At 35.4% G+C, this 20,273-nt stretch overlaps 1 protein-coding gene across 3 annotated transcripts in view; it reads right to left on the reverse strand.

Moving 5' to 3' along the window:
• The window catches only part of GALC (galactosylceramidase), a 48,522-nt gene that overhangs the window by 21,097 nt on the left and 7,152 nt on the right, over window positions 1-20,273 (reverse strand). For all 3 annotated transcript variants that reach the window (XM_069465194.1, XM_069465193.1, XM_069465195.1), the window contains 7 exons: window positions 20,058-20,171; window positions 17,972-18,111; window positions 16,099-16,137; window positions 11,154-11,284; window positions 6,287-6,442; window positions 3,409-3,533; window positions 1,019-1,146 (listed from right to left, as the gene is read on the reverse strand). In XM_069465194.1, the coding sequence (XP_069321295.1) occupies window positions 1,019-1,146; window positions 3,409-3,533; window positions 6,287-6,442; window positions 11,154-11,284; window positions 16,099-16,137; window positions 17,972-18,111; window positions 20,058-20,171 (833 nt within the window). The remainder of the gene's footprint in view (window positions 1-1,018; window positions 1,147-3,408; window positions 3,534-6,286; window positions 6,443-11,153; window positions 11,285-16,098; window positions 16,138-17,971; window positions 18,112-20,057; window positions 20,172-20,273) is intronic.

A 20,273-nucleotide genomic window follows, 5' to 3' on the forward strand; every position in this document is an offset into this window, starting at 1 on the left:
GGGGGAGAAGGGAGCGAAAAGGTTATCTGTGTCTATCTTTCTTTTGCCTATCTTTGGGAGTACTTCTAGATCTTACAAGGGCTGCATCTTTTTATACTCTCTTTTGAAGATTCCTCTTTCAGCCATGGTAGATCATAAAAGGCTTATTGATTTTGGTTTTGAGAAACCTGATAGATACATTTAGTTTAAAAAGGAGTTCAATGCTGCCAGGAACACTTATTGTTTGTCCTGGTTAAAATCTGATAATATGTATATTATCAGATATAGATAGATAGATATTTTTTAAGGCCTCTCTGTTCGCTCTTTTGGATCCTGCTTCTCCCATGGGAACTTCTCAGTCAACTGAAACCTCTCTCAAAGCCCTGATGACTGTATGTTCTAACAACTCTGTCTACTTCCTTCTTGTTAGAACTTCATTGACCTCTTTAGGAAGCTTGAGATCTCCCCAAACTGGCACCTCTAAGCCCTTTTCTTTCCATGTGCTTCTGCTCCTCCTTCCTCCTTTTGCCTTCACTCTCCCATTCAATTCCCCTGAATCCTTGATATGCCTCCCTTCAAGCCCCCACCTCCTCCCATCCCTCTGTCCCCTGCTGCCAGACCTTGTCTCTTCCCACTCCAGCTCCTCAAGCACTTGAACTCTAGGTCCCCTGCTCTCAACTGACTCAAGGTCCCCCAGAAGCAACTGCCTTAGGCTGAAAAAGGAAAAAGCCACAACCTCCATAAGATTACATACCAGGGCAAGGGAAGATCTTAAAGGCCTCCTCCACAAATATTGGCAAAAAAGTAACCTTAATTTGTCCCATTTGCCAGAAACACCAAGTGGAGAAAAGATTAGAACTAACTATTTTATGTAAATCAGTAAGTTATGTTGCTATGTTTTACTAACTCATGGCTAAAATTTTTAATTGAAAGCTGTAAGATCTTGACATCTGTCTGTATAAGGTGTTCAGTTTTGCATTATGTTATTTTTCCAATACTAAAGAGATGAGCTAATCCAATAGCAACAACAAAAACTTACCATAGTTTCAATGATGATGGTGAGGTTACCTAAGCCATCAGTCAGAGCTACATAGCTTCCTCCTTTCTCTAAATGGCCAACTGTCTTCAGGTAATACCAACCTGGTTGAGTAAACTGAGTGGTGTGAGCTATAGAAAAGCAGAGAAAGATCCATGTAAGACAAAAATGGTAACAGGGTTTCTTCAACAGCAACATAAAGCTGTATTACCAATTTCAGTCTGATTGATTCTAACAAGCTATTTTCTATTTTAGAGGAAAAACCTGCCAACCTCATGTTTTAATTTTTAAATAAGTAATCCAGTTAAACACTACAAATTGCAGAAAGATTCTTGGGATAACGAGTAAAAATAAATGAACCTGTCAGTTCAAGATTAGTCTTATTTTTCAAGAACAAAATAAAGTTAGTGCCTCCTAACCTTTGTTCATCTCTATTTAACCCAACCTAATATAGCTACCAAAAGAAGAAGTTAAAAAAAGTTAATAATGCATTTCCAAAAGTAAGTTTTATGGTTTCAAACAAATTTATTTCCATAAAATATATAGTTACTGGTCACCTCCTAAGCTGGTCCTGAAAAGAAACTAAGCAATATTACACATCCCAACTCCCCAAAAAAGTCACAAAATTGAAAGAGTATGTTAGCTCATCTAGATAATGTGGGACGAACAATTTCAACATTTAAGGGGTTAACCAACCAAGACATACAAGTCCAGCTTAATTTTTCCATATTTTTGGAAGAACAATTTAAGAAGTTTAGAATAATATCATGATTAATTTCATGATTACAAATCTCTCTGAGAACACATCAACTAAAAAAGAAAACCACCAAAATACGAGTTTAAAATAAAAATAAATTCACTTTGAATTCATAATTTTCCTCTGAAAGCATCTAACTTTTAAAGAAATTGATTTTTTTGAAAAGATTATTATTTTAAAACAAAATAGTCACAAATGATCTTTTAAAAAAATATTTGTAAAAAAACTTCAATATTTATCAGCAACATATTTCTAAAATTTTGTTTAAATTATATTATTATTATAGTATGGTTGTATGCCTTCATAAAAAAAAAGTATTACCATGCAATCCATTGTCTGCATGATCTTAACTTTCCTTGTGACTAATGAATGATACTGCAGAAAAATTTTTGTGTTTCAATAACAATGAATGTATTATCTACAGCCCTGTTCATTGTCTTTGAGCTATACAAATTATGTCTTATTTGGCAGGGATTTAATTGATTTCCCCTCTGTGTGGGAAATTTGCTTCCATGTGCAATTCATCTCAAATTCCTTTACTCCACAAAAACTTATGCTATGTTCACTTTCCCTTTTGAACTGGTTCTAACATCTGCCCAGTTCCCTCCTATCACATAAGTAACATAAATCTTCAGCATGTATTCATTTTTTTTAATCTATATGAGTCATGATTTTACCTTTTCTAAAAATTACCTTTTAACAACATACATCAGTGGATTTAAAGAACAATCTAAAGCCATGATATTTCATGTAACTTTTACATTTATTCATTTAATAACAAAATATAGTATGTGTTAATCACCCACCTTTGATTGTGTTAGCACACTATTCTAATCAACAAAACTATATTAATATAAAAGAACAAAGTGACTCTAAAACTAACTTTAAGACTTTTAGATACTCTGAGTTGGAATGAATCTTTGCAAGGACATTATTTTATTAGCAATTATCAAAATTTGTAACTGTACACTTAGATGATCATTTATTTCTTTCTCCATCACTAGACAGCTCTCCTCCTTCCCCTCCCCCTCCTCCTGTCCTATTCTTTTCTAAGAGCCTGGTCTTAGAATAATCAAGAATGAAATACAGGCCGGGCGTGGTGGCTCACGCCTGTAATTCTAGCACTCTGGGAGGCCGAGGCGGGTGGATCGCTCGAGGTCAGGAGTTCGAGACCAGCCTGAGCAAGAGTGAGACCCCGTCTCTACTAAAAATAGAAAGAAATTATATGGACAACTAAAATATATATATACAAAAAATTAGCCGGGCATGGTGGCGCATGCCTGTAGTCCCAGCTACTCGGGAGGCTGAGGCAGTAGGATCGCTTAAGCCCAGGAGTTTGAGGTTGCTGTGAGCTAGGCTGACGCCACGGCACTCACTCTAGCCCGGGCAACAGAGTGAGACTCTGTCTCAAAAAAAAAAAAAAAAAAAAAAAGAATGAAATACAAAAAGTAGTCTAGTTACCCCAAATAGTCTTATAAAACACTAGCAAATCTTCCTTAAAATTGAGATATACATTTAAAACACAGACACACACACACACACACACACACACAGTTTATATAATCTCCCCTAGGTGTTTTCTGTTTTATCTCTTAGAGAGGAATTTAGGGAATCAGGGATGGAATCGGAACCATACCTGACACCCAGACAGGAGATTCTACTTCATAGTGCCCACTCCATGGCTCCTGGGCAGTCATCAAGCCACATCGCCCATATGGCAACTGTTCATAGTAACTAGCCACCAAATTCCAAGCGATTGTGCTAAAAGATACATTTGAGAAAAGAGAAACACCAAAATAACTTGTGATAAAAATGTCAATGTCTAAAAACCTAGAGTAAAAAAACCTTATCACAGTTATATAAATGTATGTAAATGACCGTAAAATGACCACCCAAACCAAGAAAATATAATTTGCCTAAATTCACTCACATTTTGAAAAATTCAGCCTTGGATGCCTTTAAATATTTTTAATGGTGAATCACATAATAAAAAAATACAAATGCCTTATGGGATGTACAAGTTTTTTTACTAAACAATGGTGTAGCCAGAAGATGAATCATGCCCTACCAGTACCGGACATGTCACAAATTTGAGTCAAATACAATTAAGGCTTTGTCCATACCTATTTTCCTTTCGACAGTCAGCCTTCTTAATAGCCCAGTCTCATGTCATAATTTTTATGAACTTGAGTCTGAACTGTTCCAAAGTTTTAGAACTGAGAACTCTTAGAGTCAGACTGCCTGGGTTCAAACCATGGTTCCACAACTTAACCTCTCTAGACCTAAGTTTCCTCATCCGTAAAATGAGGATAATAATTGTACCTAGCTCACATGACTGTCGTGAGGATTAAATGTACAAATGCACATGAAGCGTACAGAACATGGTCTGGGCTGTAGTATTGCTCTTACTCTGCTTCGTCTGTAAGTAGTAATTGGATCAGCCTCTGGTCTGTTTTTTGGCCCACTCTTTCAGATGATCAGGCACTAATAGTCCACAGCAGGTGCTGAACCCTAAGACTGTGACTCTGTGGTTCTCAGAAAATACAAGGGCAAAAAAGAAGTTCTCAAATCTGGTACTGTTGGGTCCTCACAGCTAAAAAAAACAGAGCTTACCCACAGAATTTTAATTTTTCATCAAGTCCTCATCCGTCATAAAATGACAGACTGGCATTCTTAGCAAATCAAAGCTTTCTAATTCTGTCAACACCAAGCAGAAATAATGGTCCCAATTTTCAAAAAACCTTAACTACCAGTGAACATTTCAAGAGTTTTCATGATTTTTCCCATGGTTTGCAAGATGCCTGGTATCCTCTCTGGCTAGTGATAGAAGTATAACTTGAGACAAACTTTCAGAAGAGAATTTTCTAAAATATGTACAAAAGCCTTCAAAACCTATATATCTCTCTGACCCAGACATTCCATTTCTAAGCATACATCCTAAGGAAATAATCACAGGTGTGTGTGAAGATATTTGTATACAATTGATCACTTCAGTTTGTACAAAGCTATTAATTAAAATAGAGACAACTACTATTTCTAAGAAGAGGGGAATATTCAATGAGGTATAATATATTTAATATTTTCTAGCGTTTCCCAAACTTGTGTGGCATCAGATCACCTGGGGGCACTGACCAGACAGACAGAATCCCAGGAGCCTTCCCTGTAGATTCCAACTCAGTCAGTCTGGGCAGCTGCTGAGGAATCAGTAGAACAAGTGTCTCAGGTGCTTCCTAAGACAAGGCAAGTTTGGGAAATACTGATTTATGTAACAGAATACACACAGGCATTCAAAATGACGAAGTGGAAATATACTTAAATATGAAAAAAAGGTCATAATGCCATGTTAAGTGAAGAGCAGCTTATGAAACAGATTATATAATATGGTCTCAATTTTGTATTAAAAATGTATACATATAAATATAAATAGGAGGATATACACCAAAATTTTTAAGGATGGTTATTTTTGGGTGGTAAGATTATGAGTGATTTTGTTTCCTTATTTGTACTTATCTTCAGTTTCTAAATTCTCTGCCATGAACATGCATTACTTTTAATATCAATTTATTACAACCAAACTCTCCATGATATGCATCTTTTCTATCTTTTCTTTCAAAAATATAAGAATAAATGCAATATATAGCAACTCACGTTAATGTCACAAAAATATATGTATTGGTTTGCTTTTGTTCTATTTATCATTGTTTTAGAAAGCTAATTTGAACTTAATTAAAATTAAAGTATTTTTCAAAGCATTTAAGAAAATACTTCCGTTAGAAATAAAAAGAGTAGTGTTCTCACTTAAGAACCTCTGTTTTGTAAACCAACAATTACACAAGTTCAGTGATGAGGAATCAGTCAGGCAGATGGGAAGTGGACAGCCCACCAGATAACCGGACTGGTCCTCTCAAAAGATCACTGTCATAAAAAAATGAAGATTCAGGAAACTATTCTAGATTAAAAGAGACTTGAAGGGCATAAGCTCCAAATGCAATGCATGGTGCCTGACTAGATCTTCCTTTTAAAAAATAACTATAAATGACATTTGGGGGGACAATTAGGAAAATGTGACTAGAAATGGGGTATTAGAAATATTTTAAAATACCCTTATGTATGAAAATGATACTGTGGTCATATTGAAGAATATCTGTATGTTTTGGAGACATGTCCTCAAATATTTATATATTGTGAAGTATCAAGATATATAAAGTAATTTACTTTATAAATGTTCATTAAAAACATGTAGCCTGTCAAAAATCGGAGAGCTGCACATTTCACTATATACAAATTATACTTCAATAAACCCAACATTTTAAATGCAGACTATTATATTCAAATATAGAAAAACAGACACAGATTAGATATAGATTAGTTATAGATATAGGTGTAGATGAAGCTAATAAGGCAAAATGTTTACAATCATTGATTCTAGGTTGTGAGAATATAGAAGTTCATTTTTTCTACTTATTATATAAATTTTGCATAATAAAAACCCTAAAAGATTTTTAATAACTTACGAAGTCATGTAGCCATTGATATAATTCTGATTCAATATACGACCCCAGCAGCCTGCACCCATGTCACTATTTAAAGTGCTATAATCTTCAGACGCCCAAAGCTTCTTCGCAGTCAACTTCGCATCCCTTACTGAATGGGTTCCAGGATAATGAGCCCTAGAAAAGAAAGTTGGGAGTCAATGGGGAAAGGTCAGAACATGGCACTTAAATATATTTGTTGAGGGTAGAAAAAGACAAGTCTTCTCCAAGGTTTCTATTTTAAAACAACTGTGCAGCTCTCAGGTAGATGACAGATGAATGTAAGCCTGTGCTTCAGTCTCAAAATGACAGCAAAGAAAATAAAGGGGGATAAACCCACTACAGCACCTAGAATGGTAAGTAAGATCATCAATGGATGAGAAGTTTCAATCTGTTTTTGGAAAACACAAAATGGATGGAAGCATTTTGATGGATGGAGGTAGCAGAGGAGGCCACAGCCTCCAAGAGGAGAATGAATTGGAGACAAGATTTGGGCTTCTCGAGGACGGCTAGAGAGCTTGGGACAGTATGAAGGGAGGGAGGAGGGGGACAAAAATAAAACTAGTGAGTCTATCATATAAACTAGTACCCTCTCCTCTAGTAGACAAAGACAGCTTGGCATGTACTCTCAGGCAAAGCAAAACAAAAACTCACAGATGGTTCTTTTGTGAAAAAAGAGAATACACTACCTTGGGAAAACTAGAAATTACCATTTCAGAGCAGTGGTGGTTCTCGACCTAGGTGATTTTGTCCTGGGAGGGGATAGATACCTCGCAATATCTGGAGACTTTTTTTTTCCAGTTGTCTCACCTGGAGCAGGGGAGATTTGCTACTAGCATCTAGTGAACAGAGGCCAGAAATGTTGCCTACTGTCCTACAATGCCAAGGACAGATGCATGACAAAAAATTATCTACTGAAAATATCAATAGCGCAGAGGTTGAAAAACTGCCCCAGAAAGTTAACCCCTTCTTAATTCTAGCATTTGAGGGGAGCCAAGTCAGTCAGTTGAAGTATAAATGCATGTTTATTATTGCAAGAGTAAAATACTGCCATAATGACGACTATGGAAGCTCCTGATAATAGGAATAAAAACAATTAAGAAATTTTAAATGTAAAATAGAAAATAGATTGACACTTAATACAATAATGAGAACACCTTAGCTAAATAACTGTAGGAATAAGAGTGTATACTTTTTAGGTCAACAATTATTTACCAAAAACGTTAATGCAGGCAGAATAATGGCGATTGGATTATATATTAATAATAATTCTAATCTTTGTAGTTTGGTATAGTAGTGTCCATAATATCAAAAGAATGATTGTGTGTAATACTAGCACTCTGGGAGGCTGAGGCAGGAGGATTGCTTGAGCTCAGGAATTCAAGACCAGCACCAGCCTGAGTAGGAGTGAGACCCCATCTCTACTAAAAATAGAAAAATCAGCTGGGCATCATGGAGCATGCCTGTAGTCCCAGCTACTCAGGAGGCTGAGGCAAGAGGATCACTTGAGATCAGGAGTCTGAAGTTGCAGTGAGCTATGATGATGCCACTGCACTCTACCCAGGATGACAGAGCGAGACTGTCTAAAAAAAAAAAAAAAAAAAGAATTATTGTGAAGACCTGCTTTACTTTTTACTTTTTAGTTACTTAATGCCATTTTAGGTCATGAATCTTTTAAGAAAACGTCCTGCTTGGGAAGATGAATTAGAACACAACATCAATTTGGCATCCCACGATTTCATGAATAAGAAAAGAATATCCAATATAGAATATATAAAAAGTAGTATTAGAGAAAAATGAGGTCCCACCAGGATTTTTGAGTCACTGAACTCAGGCATTTATCTTGTATTGCAAATCTACACTAAAAAGACCCCCAAAAGCAACCTAGCACCCAACAAGGTTAAGAAATTTTTGTTTTGGCATTAAAAGGCTCAACTTGGAAAATCTGACTACTGATGTTTTTAATCATATAAATTTAATACATTTTTTACATTTTAGATTTATTCTTGTATATCACAACTTCATTCTATGACCATGATATTCAGCTTTGGTGCCTCAGCCTAGTATTCATTTTTAAGACTCACCTAGTTTTCATTCAGCCAAATGTATGTTTGGTGTATCTGGTTAAAATATATTTGTATATTTAAAAAAAGAAAAGCCTGGAAAGTAGTATGCTATTGTGTTACCAATGATCAATAGATGTTAGAATTACGAGTAAATTCTAATTCTATTTTTACAGTTTCCTACATTTTCCAAATTTTCTACAATGAATACACATCATTTTTATAATCTGAAATTATATCTCTACTGAAGTTATAGAAACAAGTGGTATATCTCTCATTCAGAAAATGATGAAACTGTTATTATGTTCAAAACCTGAGCACATGATTTGAGCAAAGAAGGACAGAACCGATTCTAAAATCTGGGTCTCTCCCAATGTCCAAATGTATTGCTAGTGTAACAAAATTCATACTCTGTAAGAATATAATTTTGTTCACGTAAAATTTCTCTATCATTTCACAGCATGATTTTTCAAACTTCAATGAGAAATAAAATTAAGATCACTGAAAGTAAACCAACTTTATAGTGTTTCCTAACAAAGCAATGTAGTTATATGTTAAAAAATTAGACCTTCTGGACAAGGCAGATCATGATACTAGCCCAGTTTCTGAAACTCCCTAGTACTCCTCCTGAAACCAAACCAATGATATAAGGGGGGAAAACCCCAAAGATAATATCCTCATCAAAACTAGACGACAGGGAATCCCCAGGAGATCCACAGCATCAGGACTGGCCCAGGATCAGCAGATGGTCTATGGAAACTGTGGAGGTGAAAGGGAACTTGTAGGTTCTCAGCCCTAAACGAGCAGACCCTACTCTAAACAGGAGCACCGAATAACAACTCATTAAATTGGAAGTATCTTCACAAGCTTAAAGTTGGGGGTGAACACCAAAAATAGTGAATTCACTAAGAGATCAAACACAATAATACTGTGACAGTTACACCAGGTTTGTCCAATAAAAACATGATGTGAGCCACACACATAATTTTAAATTGTCTAGTAGCCACATTAAAAAACAGCAAAATATTCTTACCATGATAAAACATATAAATGAAAAAAAAATTAATTTTATTTAAAAAGCAAAAGGAAATAGGGGAATTAATTTTAATGATTGATATACTTTGTTTAACTCAATATACATAAAATATCATTCAACAAGTAATCAAAATAAAACAATTATACATATTTTAGGTTTTTTATATTAACTCTTCAAAATCCAGTGAGTATTTTTCACTTATAACAAACCTAAATTCAGACCAGCCACATTTCAGGTGCTCCATAAACAAATGTGTCTAGCGGCTGTATAGACAATACAGGCTTAGGCCCTTAACAATTCAGAAAAAGGTAGAAAACAATCCCTTCGAGAATAGTAAAGCCTCACCATGAAAATAAACCGCTTGAAGTCAAATCCAAATTGAGTAAGTGAATAAGGCAGCAACACTCAGAGTGAGGGAGAAACAACACTTAGTCAGTAGGAAACGGGGCCCAGAGGAAACAGATCCCACAAAGGACTGTAACTGCAAGACAGAAATCTGTAGATACAACACAAACCAAACACAACATGAATGGGGCAGCAAGGTTTACTCTTCCTATGGAGGTGAGAGCCAAGAAATAGACATCTCCTGAACAAAATTCCAATATACCACAATAGCCAAAAAATGGAACCAATCCAAGTGGCCATTAACAAAGAATAGACAGGTAAGTTGTGGTATATTCCTACAATTGGATGCTAAACAATTAAAATGAACTATATCTACACCTGGTGACATGAGTTAATCTTAAAAATATAATGTTGACTAAAATAACAGCCACTATAAGATGTCATTTAAGGAAAGTTTTTAAACAGACAGAATAGTCTATGGTGTTAGAGGTCAGAGTAGTGGTTATCTTTAGGGTAAAAAGGAAGGTTAATGATTAGAAAGATTTCCAAGAAAAAAGCTTCTTAGGTACTGATAATTTTCTGGGCCATGGTTATAAAGGTGTATGTTCGTATGTTCACTATGTGGTAATTCACTAACCTATTCATACCCCATGATTTGCATATTTTCACATATTTATGTATGTATGTTATAGTTCAATTAAAAAATTTTAAGATGAATTGTTAGACAACAAAGATATGGGAAACTAAAATGAGAGAATTATGGTAGAATTATTTTCCAAAAAGAAAAAACATTTTAGAAATGAAGACTAAACTAGAAGGAACATAAGACAAAACAGACACTATGGAAAACACAATAAGGGAAAGAGGATAGTGAGAATAAAATTACAGAAAAGCAAACAGGAATAAAGAGATGAAGAAAATTTGAAAGAAATACAGAATGGATTAAGGAGTGCGGTCAAAACTATACTACCAAGGAGACATGATAAAAGTTACAGTCAATGATCATACCAAACCATTGCTTTATAAAAGTGTTCATGCAAGAACTCCCAGCCACAGGAAACCTAAGAATTAGGAAATAATTTCACAACATTGCCTTCATAATTTCTACAATTAAATACAGAACTACTCTGCCCCTTAATCTAAACAAAACCCTGTTGTATTACTCCAAACATCAACATATTTTTTAAAAAGTTACCAACACAATTCACTATCATAGAAAGATCCCAAAATACATATATTTGAAGAGAAAGTAATGAATTATGAGCTATGCATGCTTTAGTTAATACAAGAGAGCTACCTTCTGAGAATGTAACCAAATGGGGAGAAGGTGGCAAAAACAAAGGCACAGTCCTACCCACAGCAAGCAATCAGAAACTGCTAGTTTTCAAAGTAATACATTCCTTACCCTATAACATCAATCGTCTTTAAGAGTTCAGCGTCAAGCAGCATGGAAGCAGAAATAGGCTCCCAGAGATTATCACTTGCTATGATTTTTACTCGCTGGAGACCTTGATCATTCAGCATTTTTCTTAACACCTTTTGGAATGATAAACAAAACACAAGAAAGGTTACAAGTGAATTATGACCAAGATAGCTCACGTATCTTCAAAAATCAGCATTCTGCACAATAGTTTTAATGTCATTTCTCAACAGAAATGCGCCTCCTGTGGATAATAAAAGCATTATCATTAAGATAACCTAGCTCATGGGAATGTAAAAAGGAAAAAAAAAAAAAACAAGAGATAAAATGTTTTATAGGATTTTCCTTCTGACTTTAAAATTATGTTTAACCACAGAAATATCCGGGAGTGGGGGGAGAACTGAAATAAAAATAGTCAAATAGTATCACCCAGAAATAACCACTATTAGTTTGCTATGCATTCTTCCAGGAATTTTCCTGTGCAGACAACATAATAAAATGGGAACCATATTAAACACACCAGTAAAATGCTTTAACTTATCATTTTAAGTATTTTCCAATGTCTTTAAATATTCTGCCTTTATTGAAGATATTGAAATTCTTAATATTTTATATCATACTAGAAGTAGAAATAAGAAATATTCCATTCTACTCTCAAGTATTTCACACTTATGGACAGGAGAGGAAATAAAATCTACCTCTAGGACTGTCTACCCACAAAAATTAAAAGTAACAGGCTAAATTCTAATAGGAAATAAATTGACAAAGCCCACACTGAGCTCCTACTCTGGTACTTGATACTATACTTGGGCCCCACGAGGACCCTAAAAGAAGCACAAGTTGGAGTCCTCACCCTGAGGTGGCAAACACATTCACTGGTACACCAAAACTAACAGGGTGTACTAGAAAATCAGAAAGCAGGTACATACCAAATTAGATGGATTGCCCTATATGTAAATCAAGAGCAGAGAAAAGGAAACATCATTTTATCCAGGATCAAGAGGGTCAGATTTCCTACCAGAAGTAGTTCTTGATAAATGGACACAAATAAGCTTTCCACTAGGCCCCCAAGCACTTGGAACCCTCTGACACACAGAAGCAGGAGCTCAATATTATTGTCTGAATAATTAAGAAGGAACAAAGAATTTCACAAGCTCTCTTTTCACATTCTAACTTTTCTGAACTTGGGAAATTTCCAAAAAATGTGCTCTTTTAGAAAAGAGGCAAATAATAAGAGCTCTAATTAAATCCATGGTATACTTTTCAGCGGGTGGTTTCTTAAAACAGAGTACTATGGCATTTTAGAAAATATGGTGAGAATCAGAATGGCAATCCAAGTTCATCTTTCCAACAGGGTCAAGTGGGTCCTAAGGCACCCTGGAAGCAATATGAATAGATCCTTATTAGAAAACAGAGACCAGCTCTCAAAATGCAATAGGACTGAGAATCCCTGTCCCCCAATACTGCAGTCCCCAAGCCCCAGTTAGGAACCCCCATTTAAGGACCGGGCAGCAGAGCTCTGCCGCCATCCCACCCACTCCCTGTCTGTGGAACAACTGTCTTCTGTGAAACTTAGGAACAGGGGCAAGGGAGAGGGTAGGGGGCGCAAAGCAGAAGGTGAGCAGTGGATTAGCAATCAAAGCTTCAACTGTATTTACAGCCATTCCCTTCCTCATCGGTTCCCTGCCCCCCTCCCTTGCATCACCTGAGCTCCGCCTCATCCCGCCCCCTCTTCGTTGCCCCCTCCCCCACCCTCATCCCATGGAATAATTGTCTTCCATGAAATGAGTCCGTGATGCCAAAAAAGGTTAGAGACCGCTGCTCTAGTAGATTAATCTTGAGTTTCATCACGCTGAAGTTCTCTCTTATTCTTAGAGAGGAGGAAGAGCAACTTCAGTCAAATTTGTACTTATCACTATGGATGTGTCTAGTTTTTCTAGTCCCATTCGTAGACGGTCCCCAGTAAGATTGCTTGCTATTTTATACAGTGTATTTGAATAACATTCCAAAAGGTACAAGTCTGTAAGCTGTGATTTCTAAATAAGTTTCCATCCCAAAGTCAGTGTGAATAGCAGCATTCTTTGAGCAAGGTTTTATCAAACATATTTTCTGATGCATGTTTTCATTGTAAAACTCTTCTCTTCCAGAAAAAGCTTAGATGGAAGTTTTATCTATAAGATAAATGAAAGCTATTCTGGCTGAACTGAATGAGGGTCCGGAGACTCACACAACCATTTCCATCCACTACCCTAAATGGGATTTTCCAAACAATTTAAGAACCCTAAGAATACCACTGAAAACCAGAATAAATCATAAAAATAATATAAGCAGCAAAAAATAAACTTAAAAGAAGTAATACCATTGTCATATTTACATAAATTGCTTGTTTGTATTACATTTATTTCTACTCTTAAAAACAAACCCTATTCTTTCCAGAGGTTTTAACTGTAGAACTAGTCCAATCTAGTTCAATGTTGAAATAAAATGTAACAGTGATGAGGTGTTTTTCAGCTACAATGGACCCCCAAGTTGCAACCTGGGCATGTATGCCCAGATGAAGCAAGCATGCCCTAGTCATGACGCTAGAGCCGGCAGGAACAAAAAAGCCAACTATAGGTGGAGCCTAAGGGCTCAGATAGAGGAACAGGAACCAAATTAAGAAGCAAGGGGTGCCCAGTTTGTTGCAGTATGGACTCTAGAGCTAAGGACCGGACATTATCTAATTGCATGAGCCATTCAGATCACTTCTTGTTGCGGGTCCCCATCTCCCTCATTGCTACAGTCTGCCTATATACAACCTGGCCCTGCCCACAGCTGAGGGAGACAGATTTGAGCATTACCTACTGTCTCCTTGCCAATCAACTCACAATAAAGCTTTTTATTTTCTCAAAAGCTGGTGCCATAGTATTGGCTTCTACATATGTCAGGCAGAGAGCCCATTGCTTCGTAATGGGGTCATCTTAATATACTATAAGGAATATATATTCATTAAGGTTACCCAACCTGAGCATTACATTCATTCATCATTATTGAACTCCTTACAATAGGCATTTTAACAAATCCCAACAAAATCCTGCTGCAAAAATGGCAAACACAAATTAAAATTTTTATATCCTGACACATTTTACTGCAGGAAAACTAAAGGTTAAAAATATGAGGAAAAAATATGAAGTCCGAACTGTTGAAAAACTGTTGAAAACCATGAGGAAAAAATACGAAGTCTGAACTGTAGAAAACACTGATAATGAGTCTTAGAGCAACAATTAGTCTTTCAAACCAGATAAGGTGAATTAGAATGCACTATTGTGCAACAGACTCTAAATAGTAAAAATACTTTTTATATATGATATTTAAACTAGACCATTAGTTTAAAAGAAAATAGAAATCAAATTCTAATAATTTTAATGCTTCCCTCAGATGAAATGAACATGAGAGACACATGTATAATCACAAGAAAATAAAACATAAGCTTTGAAATGTCAAATTAAGGTGGATAAAAAATTCATCACCTGTCTCTACAAAGACCCTGTAGTGACACATCTATGTGATTACAGGGTTATTTACTACATATGCACTAACTTGGCTTCTGCTCTGTCTGTCCTCTTGCTGCTCTCATCAGACCTGTGCTCACAGTATTCACGACTTTCCACTAACAATCTTTTTGTGTTTCAATTTATACTAGCTCCACTGCCCACCACACTCCCACCACCATACTGGTAATGCCTGCAGACTGGAGTTGACCTTAAGTTACCTGGCTCTCACTGCAGTAGATCCTCTCAAATCTATGCTCTCTCCTCCCCTACAAATACAGATGGGTTAAAACATGCCAGTACTCGTGTGAAAATATTCGTTTACTGATTCTGCCTGGTGCTCCCACTTCTCCTCCTTTGTCTAATCCATCTTTTTGACTTAATTTTCCCCAAAATCCCTTTACCTCTCAGTCTTCACTTCCTTGCACATGCTATGCCCTTGCCTTAGCAACTTGGAGCATTCCTATCCATCCCTTCTGGAAGATTCCAACTACTTATTACCTCCTCTAATAGACTGCCCCAATCAATCCAGGCAGAGGTGCCATCTCTTCTGTGCTCCTCCTGAGAATGCTGCATATTTATTATTCCATTAGAGAAATTATGACTGATATTTTAGTTGTCCATATCTGACTCTGTACCCTGCTCCATCTACTTAAAAACACAAAACAGTCAAAGAAAAATTTTTTTAAAACTGAAACAAAATATAACCACAAAATTATATTTCTTGGGGAAAAGACACACAAAAAAAGACAAACGGAACTGAGAATAGCTCCACTTGAAAAGTACAACTGCCATTTGCTTTCCAATAACAAAAGAAGTTTTTATTCTCAGTTTTTCCTTTCCTGGAAAATAGCAATAATAATAGTTACTTCATAAGGGAGGTTGTGAGAATTAAATGGAGATAAATATTTAGGGAAAGTAGCTCAAAAATAACAATTTTTGCAAATGTTAGTTGCTACCTCTTTGCTAACCACAAAAAGAAGTGATATATAACACATATGATAGGCATTCCAAAGAAAACAAGAATGAGAATATATGCTATAAATTTGGACATAAAACAATGAAAGAAAAAAGCTACATTTCTTAAAGTCCCTAGAAGACTAAAATGATACAATTGTTTTTATGCTTACCATAATTCCAAAATTAATTTTAAAATAGAAAAATTCAACACAACTCCTCAGACAAAGGCAATTCATTGCTTACAAAGAATTATATATGCTTTAATACCAGGAATATAAACATTATTAAGATTTTGCTTGAATTGGATGTCACAACTAGCAAAATAAATAACTGTAGTGTAAAAAATATGGTGTCTCCACCACAAATTTCTACTAATTTCTGTGTGTGGAACAATAAGTAATTATTCACTAATAATGATAGAAAGACAAAGTCGTACAGACCTTGATATAATTGGTATCACATGTCCTCTCATTCCAAATCTGCAAAACAAAAAGTCAAAAAAGTCTGAATTGAAAGTTTTTAAATGTCATAAAGTAGACACTATCATTGATACCACTTCTCCCATCATCTTTCATATTATCTCATAAGCCATTTTTCTTACCTTATGGAATATCCTTCCACAGAATTTATACATATTTATAGGACAACAAAAAGTCATTTATTCCAGAGATGTCCAACAATGAAATATTCATGTATTCATTCAACTACTATTGACATTGCAATGTGTACAGAGACAATACTAAGCACTGAAGAACTAACAGATAGAGAGATTATTGTGATAATTCTGACAATATCCCTACAGGCACATATGAAAGCCAAGTATAAATAATTACGTTGTACAGAAGGAATCTTTTTAAGCGCACACAGAATCACAATGACATTCTAGATCACAAAAGCAAACTCTTAATGAGGATGGATAAAAGGAACATAACAAATCTCTTAGGTTTAGAATCATGAAGTGTGTAGGGTTTTAGAGTTGAAAGAGAATTGTAACTTTCATTTCAACTTTGCAGTTAAAAAAATTGTTGATAACAGAGATGAGCTATAATTTAGGTGCTATAATTCTTTTACTCCAATGATAAAGGAAACAGTGTCTTATCAAAGAAGCTCCTCGCCATAGCATGTGATTATCAAGAGTCTAAATGAGATATGAATCACCCATTATTCACCAGAAACATTTCTAAATGTGAGTGTACCATAATAGAAAGCTATTCAACCCAAACGTACATTTAGTCTTACTATGGGTTAAAAATGTCCTGACATTTAAGAAAGTTCTCATATACAAACTGATTTTCAGTTATAATTTAGAAAAGGATAGCAAAAACAAGTGTATTCTTCTTTTAGCTTCCTACAGTCCTTGGTTCATCCTCATGTCGTGTATCATCCCATAATACTGTAGTATATCTGTTCCAGTGTCTATCTCTCTCACTGAACTCCTCAAGAGCTTATTAATCTCCATATCCCTAGCACATTACATTCCTGAAACACAGAAGCAGCTCAATAATTGCTTGCTGATAATCTAAGTCATGATTGCATGAAAACTTTTACATACCAGTTTTGACAGATGGCATATAATAAGCAAATGTTTATGGAGACCCAATACATGCATGTGTAAGGCTCTGTGGGGTAAAATGCAGTCTGAGGCATGCCTCCAGCCTGCCAACAGACAAGCTGGCAAGACGTGATATCATGTTTCATACTTTTTAAATCATTAAAAGGTGTTAAATAACAGTTTGGGATAGGTAGAGGCAGATTTCAGCAGTTTGCCAAATCTGGCCCATTGTCTGTATTTGTACAGCCTGAAAGCTAATTTTTAGTTTTAAATGGTTACATTTTAAATAGTTACATAATATCTAAAAAAATTCTTGATCCTTAATATTGCCTTTTGACTCTCAAACCCAAACCTATGTACATACTGGCCCTTTAAGAAAAAGTCTGCCAAACCTTGGTTTAGGACAATAGAAGACTCAACAATAGAATAAAATGAAAATAATCATTAAACTTTATAGGAGACATGGTATTGTTGCAAGAACTAGAGAATCTAGGGAAAGCTTTGAAGAAGAATAATTTGAGTTGAGTTGGTACAAAAAAAATAAGAACTGTACAGTTTTCAAAATTAGGAAGAATCTAGACTGGCCAAGAGGAAGAATAAAAGGTCACATGTAGTTAATCTATGTTGTTATCAGATACCAAAGGAACAAATTAGTCGCATGACACAAAATGGTCAATCAACAAGTACCATATTTTCAAATGACTTTTAGATATTACAAATAAATGTCTGAAAACAAATCATATTTTAAATATATTACTAACTCCAACATAATCAATGTCCAAATCATGATAATGCTTGGCGCCCACAATCCAGGTCACGACATAGTAGGCAGTCAGCTGAAGATTTACGTAAGGCCAGTTGAAACCTTTTCCCAGCCATCCAGGGAATGACCATGGCAACCCTGCAGAGAGAAGGGAAGAGGCAAAGGTGGAATGGGAGCAACAGTGCCAGCACTATTGAAAACAAAACAAAATAAACAAACAAAAAAAAACACTCAGCTAAGCAAAATGCCAATACATATCTGACTAAAGAAAAAATTATATACCACACAAAAATTGTTGAAATCCTTTCTAATCTCTGGAAACTATAATTCCTTATTGATCTCTAGAGTCAGGTCCCATAATTCCAAATGTTCTTTCGAGAAAAAAAATAAATAACAAATAGAAACACCTCTCTCAAAGACACTTACCAATAGAACAAAATGTACTACACATTTTAACTCAACATCTCCACTCTCTCATAGGATGTTCATATTCCATTTCTGTTCTCTGAGGTCCAATTAAAGAGATATAAAAGGCTTTTGCCAAACTACTCCTATAAGGTAAGTATAACACAAATTTCTTGTTCACTAGCACATCTTACAATTTAAAGCTACTTAAAATAGTAACCAGTCAGGCAACCTAATTTATCAAAACTAGTTTGTCCTTATATCAACATAAATGACAATGAGTCAATAGGGAAGTATACCTTTGTTAAATGATATACATAAATAAGTCCAATAACCCTGATTTTTATTTTTAGGTAAAAAAATGAGAAGAGTAGAAAACCACTAATAACAATTCTAAATCCAAATTCTGTTCCATATATTAAAATAAGCTTAACAGTTAAGTTTCTTAGCTGTTAAATATATTACCAAACTAGTTTACCACTGAAAAAGTAAAACTCAAAATGACAAAATGCTTATTTTTCTAAACTCAGAAGGAATGCCTAAGTGTATCACACAAGAAATGTAAGACTAAAATAATGGAACATTTGAAAACAAATGCTAAATACAATCTGAAGGCCCATCCTGTGTAAATCTTTGTTAGGACATGGTTTAGCATGCCAGATTTTAAACATTTAAACAAGATCTGATGTTGGAGGCAGCCCAATGAATAAGTATGTGCTGAATTCAGTGATCCTTTCACTGCTCAAAACATTTCTGGAATCACTTACTAAAGTCCTTTTAGAAAGAACACACTCATTCCTCATTTTCTTTTTAATTTAGAAAATATTACTTTTATCCTTTAATTTGATTAAGAAAATTATTTTTAAAATAGCTTAAAATCAAGGCTTTAAAATGGATCATTAATTTCACTTAACTTGGTCTGAATGTAAGCCTGTTTCAAAAAATCAAATTCATTTCAAATGATTAAAGTATCCCACCACTCCGGATGTCTGAAATACTTCACAGGTTCTGCATGCATTGCCACAGAACTGTGGAATGAATACAGGCCCATTTGAACAAATATCCAATGATCCTGCCACTAGAACCTAAGCCACACAGGGCCAGAAATGGGGTCTGGGTTGTTCCCTATCCCTAGTCCTTGGAACAGTGACCAGCACATCACTGAGGTTCAAAAACAAATACTTTTTCATGTACCTCTTCTAAAAATGGGGTCGTCTACTACCAGTAATAGACAATTTTGTAACTAGTTGGGTGTACTACTTTATGTAACATACAAGTTTGTAAATAGTACTGCCCTTTTACAAATTTTGAGGAATGATTTTGCCAAGGAAAGTAGTTAGCATCACAGAAAAAAACAATGAAATTAAGTTCTAAAACTGATTTTGCCATTTCCTGTCTGTGACCTTAGGTCAGTGGCATATGCTAAGCCTCAACTGCTTCTTGTGTATAATGAAAATAGTAATGCCTTATTATAATATTATAGAGGTATTATAAAGATCTGACATAATATACAAGGGCAAAGAAAGGATCATGCTTGGCATATGCTTTGTTGCTGGTGGCATACTGGTAGTATTAACATTATTAGTACTTCGGTATTAATAGAAACCCACCAACATGATTCAGAATTTAAAAGTTAAAGGAAAAGAGACTGCAGAAGTATTGCAAACTTCACTTCTTACCAATGAGTGTAATATTAGGGTTTCTCTTCTTAGCTTCCTTCATTAACCACCACTCATATCCTCGAAAGTAATTCTCATCTAGCGCATAGTGCATGTGGGAGGGTTCAGTGCCATCTGAATAGGAGAGAAGAAAAAAGGAAGTAAATGATCCACGAGTGGTACTTCCTAGGACCACTCTCCCCTACACACACACACACACACACACACTTCACAAAA

This window comes from Eulemur rufifrons, chromosome 2 (assembly GCF_041146395.1).
Source record: "Eulemur rufifrons isolate Redbay chromosome 2, OSU_ERuf_1, whole genome shotgun sequence".
NCBI classification, from domain to species: Eukaryota; Metazoa; Chordata; class Mammalia; order Primates; family Lemuridae; genus Eulemur; species Eulemur rufifrons.